Source organism: Phocoena sinus, chromosome X (assembly GCF_008692025.1).
Source record: "Phocoena sinus isolate mPhoSin1 chromosome X, mPhoSin1.pri, whole genome shotgun sequence".
Taxonomy (NCBI): domain Eukaryota; kingdom Metazoa; phylum Chordata; class Mammalia; order Artiodactyla; family Phocoenidae; genus Phocoena; species Phocoena sinus.
Window position 1 is genome coordinate 19053260 of NC_045784.1, and position 9580 is coordinate 19062839.

General features: G+C 46.7%; 1 protein-coding gene across 1 annotated transcript; it reads right to left on the reverse strand.

Moving 5' to 3' along the window:
• Nucleotides 1-4748: 4748 nt before the first annotated feature.
• On the reverse strand, nucleotides 4749-6269 carry LOC116747337 (the record flags this gene model as incomplete). The annotated part of the gene is given in 1 exon segment (XM_032619260.1): nucleotides 4749-6269. A coding segment is annotated over 1 exon segment (1521 nt), but the record flags the coding sequence as incomplete, so codon positions are not given.
• Between the last annotated feature and the right edge of the window lie 3311 nt (nucleotides 6270-9580).

The window sequence follows — 9580 nt, forward strand, 5'->3', positions numbered from 1 at the left end:
CGCCTGTGGCCATGGCAATCACGGGAAATGCTGGAGAGCTTGGCGCTTAAAAGGGGCTACCAGACTGTTCTCTCGATATTTCAGAGGATCTCAGCGTCTCCTCGTATAATAAGGAAACCTTACTCCATTTCACTGAGCAAAGTACCTACAACATATAAGCTCCGGTGCATATTGTGTTTTCAGTGTTCTTCTGAAAATTCAGACGTGGAAGCACGTGTTAGACCCAAACGGTCTACGAGGGATTCCAACTCGCCCAAGAACCGCCAAGAGTCGAGAGCCGCTGCAACACGCAAGAGGTTTATTAGGAGCCGATGCACCGGGGTTCCCTGAACCTCACGCAGGAGGCCGATGGGGAACCCCTAAAAGCGGAATCACATACTTTTTATAGGTTTATTTACTCATAGGGCGGGTATATTCTCACAATGATTGGGTAAATGTGGTGACTTTTGAATTCATTGGCTTAGGAACTTTTGTCCCACCTTCTGGCCGTTATAGTTGTCTGTTCATTGTGGCGGTTAGGGCGTATACCTGTTACGGGCAACTGGAAAATTACCCGCTGTCTGGCAAGTCCCCGTCAACTGAAAAACTCCAAGAATTGGTTTCGATAGGGAGAAGGAGTGGCGCACGATAGGGAGAAGAATTGGTTTCGATAGGGAGAAGGAGTGGCGCACGATAGGGAGAAGAATTGGTTTCGATAGGGAGAAGGAGTGGCGCACGATAGGGAGAAGAATTGGTTTACGGGAACAAGTGAGGGGGTGGAAAGTCCCTAAAGGCCCCACATTCCCCCCCTTTTTTTTTGTAACTAATTTCAATCATGGAATTTCAGTTTCTTTTTGCGAGTTTTGGTATTGTTGCCTTAGCATTAAAACTTGTACCGTACTAATGCGTTCTCTAATAAAGGCTATCAGGCGATTCAGAATGCATGGTCCAAAAGTTAAGAGCAACAATAAAATAATGAGGGGCCCTAACAAGGTGGAAACTAAAGTAGTAAGCCAGGGAGATTTATCAAACCACGATTGAAACCATCCTTTTTGATTTTTCCTTTCCTGTTGTCTTTTGTCCAGGCGCTCCCTAAGTTTGTCCATAGTTTTGGTAATAGCCCCAGAATGATCAATATAAAAACAGCATTCTTCTTTTAGTGCAGCACATAGTTCGCCCTCCTTAAGGAACAGCAGATCTAATCCCCTCCTGTTTTGCATTACCACCTCTGAAAGCGAGGTGAGGGATTCTTTTAACTGAGTTATGGAACTTTCTAATGCCCGGAGGTCAACATCTACAGCTTGCCTTAAGGCATCATAATAGTGGGGTTGTTGGATGAGGGCTGTTGTACCCGTTCCTACCCCGGCTGCCATTCCTAGTCCTAGGAGTACAGCCAGGGTGAGTGTTATGGGTTCCCTCTTAAACCTTCCTCTGCCCTCATATTCATCTAGAAAGGATGAATCTGAATGATAAATGAGTCGGGGGACCAGCTGAACTAACACACAAAAATCGATTGAAGCTTTAAGGACCTCTAAAGAAATGCAGGGGGTCAATCCCGTGTTACATGCCCACCATCCATCCGGAGGAGGGAGGAGATACCCTGAGCCCTGTGGGAGGCTTAAATTGGCACAAAGATGTCGGTGGGACGAGGGGGGCGTTCCTACACATGTACCGTTTCCTAATACTGAGGCCAGGGTCAATTTACTATTTCCTTCTTGTTTCCATCGACATTGATCTGGAGTGTTAACATTATTATAATTAGAATTATATCCTATAGCATCATAATAAGGGGGAGGAGCAGCATAGCAAAGCCAACATGATTTGGTAGCCTCCGGGTTTCTGGCATTTAAAACCTCAAAAGCCGCCTGGACCAATGAGAGCATTCGGTCCCGGGGGGTCTTGGGCTTGATTGTTATTCCTTTTGGCTCAGAAGTTTGGTTTCTTATCTCTGGTAACGCTGTGGGAGGGGCCAAAGGTAGCGAAGAGTGCCCTATCTCAGGGTTGGGGCTTATAGGAACTGGAGTAGGGGTTTCAATTTTTAGTTTGATGGTCATTAGTAATCCATCATTATATCCTTCTTTATAAAACCTGATGCCCCATGAATGGCCATTTATCCAGTTTTTATCCTTTTTTCCTGGTTCACTAAAAGAGATCTTAAGGGGATGGCACCATTTAGTACATTCAGGCCTATAAGTTAAGGGGTTGGTTGGGTGTGTATAATTGGCTGTCACCTTAATAAAGTCCCAGCCAGAGGTGGGCTTCCAATAGGTGTCTCCTGTGGTTTCACACCCCCAGCTTTTACAATAAAAATGTTCCTTTCCCCCACATTGATAATTTAGGGACCTATGGCGATGAAATCCCGGGCATACATAAAAGGTAGGGTTGCTAAGTTTCTGTCGCGTACCCGAGTTTTGGCAGCCGTATTGGCCGGCCCGACCGGGTATGGATGGGGCATTTTGACGATCATGGGAGTGTGCTGTGTCCCAATTGGGAGCTCCTATGGCTAATTTACAAACATCGGGGAAAAGGTCTGGCCACCAGGTCCAAGGAGCAGCAGTATGGCTAACAGACCATATTACATCTCCAGTTTGGGAAATTACCTGCCAGGTTAAATGCTGGGGCAGGTGAGGACTAAAATTACTCACAGTCAGTAGGGGTAACAGAGTTAAAGTTATAAATCTGATGATCGCAGAAGCTTGAGCTTGAGCGGGTTGCTGGTCTTTTGGGCTCGCCATTCCGATGTTGCAGATGCTGGTGCGGCCTTCACGTGTGAAGCGTGGATCCACGCAGCGATGCCGTCTACCTTTATAGCCGTGGGGGTGGTGAGCAGGACGATGTATGGTCCTTTCCACCGAGGCTCTAGAGTCTGGGTTCGGTGCCGACGGACGTACACGGAATCTCCGACTTGGAAGGGATGAGCCTCTGCTGGTGTTCCTGGTCGGTAAGCCTCTGCCAGCTGGGACCACACCTCCTTTTGGACCAACTGGAGTCCCAACAGCCTAGCACATAAGTCAGTGTTATTCTGGCAGTCAGGACTTAATTTCTCCCTTAGCGTAAAAAGAGGAGGTGGGGCCCCGTATAGTATTTCAAATGGAGTAAGATAATAGCGGGAGGGGGTATTTCTAGCCCGGAACAGGGCTAAGGGAAGGAGCACCGTCCAATCTGTACCGCCAGTCTCTATGGACAATTTAGTTAGGGTCTCTTTTAGAGTTCTATTCATTCTCTCTACCTGTCCTGAACTCTGGGGTCTATAGGCACAATGTAATTTCCAATCAGTCCCCAGGTATTTGGCCACACCCTGACTTACCTGGGCGACGAAGGCGGGACCATTATCTGATCCTATTACCTTTGGTGCCCCGAACCGGGGGAAAATTTCTTCTAAGATCTTTTTGGCCACCACAGTAGCTGTCTCCTTCTTCGTCGGGAAAGCTTCTACCCATCCTGAGAAGGTATCTATAAAAACTAGAAGATACCTGTTACCGTACCTTCCAGGGCGTATTTCAGTGAAGTCGACCTCCCTCCCAATAGGCTCCTGGGCGGTCTCCTCTGAGCCTTTTTCCGACCTCAAGTTTTCCTTTATGGGAGTTTACCTGTTGGCATGGAATGCACTCTCGTGCAATCTGCTCAGCTAATTTAGTTAGTCCAGGGGTATCATAACCTGTCTTGTGTAGTAGGGACACCATCTTTTTGGTTCCCAAGTGTGTCCATCTGTGAATCTGTTGTAGCATGGATTTTGCTTGTTGAGGAGATAATGTTCCTTTAGTTATGGCTGGGGTAATTGTTCCCCTATCATTTGGTTTCCCAGGACTCTCATCTGATAGTTCTAGTATGATTTCCCGTAGAGCCACTTCTCGTGCCACCCTATCTGCCAATTTGTTGCCTCTTGTCACCGGGGTATTGTCCTTCTGGTGTCCGGGGCAATGAATGATGCTGACTTTAGTGGGGAGCATGAGGGCAGCTAGCAGTGCCACTATTTCTTCTTTGTTTTTAATTTCTTTGCCCGCCGAGGTGAGCAACCCTCTTTGTTGGTAAATGGCCCCATGGACATGGGCGGTAGCAAATGCGTACCTACTGTCCGTATAGATGTTTACTTTTTTGTTTTCTGCTAGTTCCAATGCTCTAGTCATGGCGATGAGTTCAGCCCGTTGGGCCGATGTCCCTTGCGGTAATGCGGCTGCCCAGATGACCTCTTTCCCGTCTACCACGGCAGCTCCCGCCCGACGCTTACCTTCCTCTAGGAAACTGCTTCCGTCAGTAAACCAGGTAACGTCGGCGTTGGGGAGGGGCTGATCCATCAAGTCTGGTCTGCTACCGTGTGCTGCAGCCAGTACTTCCTGACAATCATGGATGACGGTAGTGCTTTCCAGGTCAGGGTCGGGTAGCAAGGTGGCCGGGTTGAGTCCTGTGGCTGAGGTAAACTTAATACGATCTGAGTTTAACAGCAGGGCTTGGTAATGAGTCATCCTGGCATTTGTTAGCCATCTGTCGGGTGGCTGGCGAATTACACTTTCTAATGCATGGGGGGCTGTTATCGTTAGGTTCTGCCCCAAAGTCAGTTTGTCAGCATCTTTGACCAAAGCGGCCACCGCGGCGATTATTTTTAAACAGGCGGGCCATCCTGCTGCCACAGGATCCAATTTCTTTGATAGGTACGCAACCGGGCGATTCCAGGGGCCCAGTTTCTGAGTTAGTACTCCCTTTGCAATACCTTTATTCTCGGCCACGTACAGATGAAAAGGCTTAGTGATCCTTCCCCCGTTCCTTTTTTTAGGGCATTCTCTTGCCCAATGACCTTTTTCTTTACGGTAGGCACATTGGTCCTTGTCTAATGGCCGCCTTCTATCCGTTGTTCGCCCTTCCTGTCTATTTCTGTCTCTACTGTTTCCTCCTCTGACTACAGTGGCCAGTATCTTACTCAAATGTCTTTCTTGCCTCTTATCTCATCTTACCTCACGAGCCTCTTGTTCCTTCTGCTTTCTTTCTTCTCTTTCTTCTTCTGTCTCCCTCTTATTATATACCTTATCTGCCTCTTTTACTAAGTCCTGAAGGGAGAAACCTTGTAGGCCATCCAGCCTTTGTAACTTCTTTCTAATATCAGGGGCCGCCTGGTCAATAAAGGCCATTGCTGTGGTGGCCTTATGTTCCTCAGAGGTTGGATCATAAGGAGTGAATCGTCTAAAAGCCTCCATTAAGCGTTCTAGGAACACGGTTGGCGATTCCTGGGGCCCCTGAGTTACCTCTCTTACCTTAGCCAAATTCGTGGGGCGCCTGGCCGCTCCATGGAGACCCGCCACCAGAGCCTGGCGATACATTTTCAGGTGCTCCTTACCTTCCGGGGTATTAAAGTCCCAATTCGGCCTGACGAGTGGAAACCCGGCATCAATCTCGTTAGGCAACTGGGTAGGTTGTCCATTGGCGGCTAACACATTCTTTCTAGCCTCCAGGAGAACCCGTTGCCTCTCCTCAGTTGTGAGGAGAGTCTGGAGGAGCTGTTGACAATCATCCCAGGTGGGTTGGTGGGAGAAGACAAGAGACTCTATTAGAGCAGTAAGAGCCTGTGGGTTTTCAGAGAAAGTAGGGTTATGCATCTTCCAATTATAAAGATCTGCGGAGGAAAAGGGCCAGTATTGAAGGGGCCTATTCCCGTGGTTATCGGGGGGGCCATATTCTCTAAGGGGTAAAGCAGTAGGATCCGGGGAAACAGCCCTCCGGCTTCTGGTGCCCGCCGAGGGACCCCCCCTTTCCGCCATAACAGGTGGCCCTACTGGTGCGGAGGGTTGTGAAGCTGGGGGTCCTAGGGGCGACATGGGATTTAGGGCCGGAGGATAAGGAGGTGGGGAATCTAGAAGAAGCAAATCAGACTGCAGGTCAGGATATATCGCCTTTGGCGGGTCCGGGGCAGCAGATGACTTTTCCGTGTCTGGGGTTTTCTTCAGGGCCAATATCTCCGATTGTGCTGGAGCGCATGCAGACGTGCCTGTTGAGGAAACAAAGGGCCGGACCCACGGAGGCGGGGAGAGAACTAGATCTTCCCAGACCAAGATATATGGTATCTGGTCTGGGTGTCCGTGGGGTCCTGTGTTAAAGACCCTAGACTTGACTAGCCCAACCTTATCTAACAAAAAAGATCCTTCGGGTGGCCACCCTGTCTGAAATGTAGGCCACTCAGAGGTACACAGCGTTTGCCATTTTCCTTTCCTTACTTCTACCGAAAGGTTGTGGGCCCTAGCCCTAACTTCGGTCCAGTGGCTTAGGGTAAGAGAAAGAGGAGTCGTCATAGTTTGTCCCATTGTCGTCCGTCAAAAGAAAGATAATAGTACAGAAAAACAATAAAATTTCAAAAGACACACATTGATATTGCCGCCGCGAACTTAAACCCGAAACCAACTCAAATTCAGATGGCAGCTTATATAACCTGCCAGAACCAGCCGCCGCGAACTTAAACCCGAAACCAACTCAAATTCAGATGGCAGCTTATATAACCTGCCAGAACCAGATGAAGGGGAGACAAAATTTGTTTCTCCTTCCAGATGGACCACCAGGGCGTCCCCCGGGGCCCGTGGACACCAGCTTTCGGCACGTCTGCCTAGCCAGGAGTCCAATACAGATTCCACAGCAAGCCGGTTCGCACGGCTTTTTCCTAATGGCGGCTAGCAACAAACAAACGACAAACAAACAGACAATTGGGCTCGAGCCTACCTGATACCTCCGACTCCCGATGTTCTTGTGACCCGGGGGCGAGTGGGGATCCCGGACGAGCCCCCAAATGTTAGACCCAAACGGTCTACGAGGGATTCCAACTCGCCCAAGAACCGCCAAGAGTCGAGAGCCGCTGCAACACGCAAGAGGTTTATTAGGAGCCGATGCACCGGGGTTCCCTGAACCTCACGCAGGAGGCCGATGGGGAACCCCTAAAAGCGGAATCACATACTTTTTATAGGTTTATTTACTCATAGGGCGGGTATATTCTCACAATGATTGGGTAAATGTGGTGACTTTTGAATTCATTGGCTTAGGAACTTTTGTCCCACCTTCTGGCCGTTATAGTTGTCTGTTCATTGTGGCGGTTAGGGCGTATACCTGTTACGGGCAACTGGAAAATTACCCGCTGTCTGGCAAGTCCCCGTCAACTGAAAAACTCCAAGAATTGGTTTCGATAGGGAGAAGGAGTGGCGCACGATAGGGAGAAGAATTGGTTTCGATAGGGAGAAGGAGTGGCGCACGATAGGGAGAAGAATTGGTTTACGGGAACAAGTGAGGGGGTGGAAAGTCCCTAAAGGCCCCACACACGTAATCAACAGACAAGGATCAAGAGATCAAATAGCTCCGGGAACACGAGAAGGAAGCAGCAATGTAGTGGCTGGCTCCTCTGGAAGGCAAAGCAAAGAGAAAGCCCAGGCTCAATCTGAATTCGAGTTTGGCCGTGCCAATGATAGATAGCTGGTTGATACTTCTTTGAAAAGACAGGTGGTTGATACTTCTAGGGAAAGAGATTTCAATACAATCAAACACTTCCTCTTTGTCAAGATTATGAATTTTAGTGAGAGATTAGATGCCACTCTGAGATGGGCATTAAAAATACTCATCTGGGGAATTACTGATGTGAAAAATGTGCGAGTCCCAAGTTGGAGTATAATGTCCGACTGTTTCTCTCACATGCCCCAGTTTCTCCTACATGTATTGACAAAGAGATGCCCTAGAATTTTTTAGCGCTTTTTCACCTTTCTGCTAAGGGTCAGTGAGTTGTAACTTTCTTCCTTTAGTATGTTCATCAATGTCCAAAGTGAATCGAAAAGGCAGATGCACTCTCTTTAGAAAAAAAGTGCCTGGATATTTTCTTAGTCTTTCCTGGTTATGAACAAAGAGTTTTCCTCTTACTCTTTTCCTTCTTACCCATCAGGATGTACGGTGGAGGCAGCATATTTATCCAATGTGGAACAAGTGGATAACCCAGATTCCTTTTAAAATGTCATGTGTTTAGAAGAAATGTCAGCAGTTCCATGTCCTTCAGGGTTCATCTGTCTAGCATTTGAGGGGGACACTTAGTGAATCTGTTGAGGCTAACGTGAGTTGGGGCCATCTGTGCCATAGATAAGTGAATGCTGCAGGCTTAGAAGGGGTTTCCACAAGCTGATCTTAGAATTTGTTTTTAGCAAGCGGACACTGGAAGCGTGATTATGGCTTTGGTATTGTACAGTGGGGCACTGCCCTGGAGCTGTGAAGCAGGATATGGGGAGAACGATTGACTTATTTGGTAAGAAAAAAGTGGGACAGAAGAGGGGCTATTAGGAGTTTGAAAGTTAGTGTTTGGCTCAGTTTAAGGCCTAGGTTGCAGCAAATCCTGTGTTTGTCATTACTATAAATAGTCATCTCTTCCTCCCTTTTCCTATTTCCTTTAACATTCATTTATTCTTCCATTTTATTTACAATTTTTGAGATTTATTTTTAGGTGATAGGCACTATTTTCTACTACTGTTATTACTACTCTTACTATTAATAACAAATGTGGAATGAATGCTTCATATATGTCAGGCACTGTTTTAAGGACTTTACATATATTATTCTACAGAGTACTCAAAATAACCTGATGAGACAGGTATTATTATGTCCAATTTATAAACGAGGAAAGTGAGGCTTGGAGATGTTAGATAACTCGCCCAGTAACACCAGCTAGTAAGTGGTAGAGACAGTATTTGAACCCTAGGCGATCTTACGGCGAAGCTAATAGTATTAACTACTAAACTGTTTATTTCATGAGTGTGACTTTTGAGGACTGTTTTCAAGTGAATGTATATTTAAACTAATCTTAATTTGCGGCCTCAAATTCACCCTCAAATACACTCTTACGGACTCTACTTATTTATTCATTGCCTGACATGTCACTGAAGAACCGCTTCCCAGTTAGCCCCCTACCAAACCAAGAATCTAAGAAGTATCATCTTGTGTAAAGCACTTTATCAGCTGCCAGTGATATCAAAAAGAAATAGCTCTGTCCTCTGTTGACTAGGTAATTACGATGTGTACAACAAAAAACCTTGAAGTCAATGTGTTAAGGTCAATGAGGTGTAGAGATAAAATCAGCAAACTGAGAAGGAAGTAGCATTTAGGTTGAAAATTAAGAGTGGCTAGGAATTTGACATGAAAAGAAACGGGGTTCGCTTCATTATATATGGAGGCATATCATTACAGAGAATAGAAAGGCATATTCATAGAGCTGCACTAAATTCATCTGATTGGAATATGGGATGAGTCAGGGGCGCGCTTGAGCTGGATCAACTCCTCAGGGTAGGTAGAGCCAGTTGTTAAATATTCAGGACTCTTTCGAGCCAGTTTTAAAATCTTTGGTAGCTTGAAATTGGTCACAGTGGGAGCAAGAGCAACATGAAAATTGGCAAATATTACAAATCAGGGCTTTGTTTCTTAAACTCTTGAGGGATGGTTTCCCACATCACTGATAGTGGTTGAGGAAAGAGATTGAAAAGGGTGCAAAGGTTGTTGAGATGAGTGTTTGAATGGCCCTGAATTCCAGCCCAAGGTATGTAGGCATTATTCAGGAAGGGTAGTTACGGAAGGTCATTTAGCAAGAAATCAAAGTAACTAG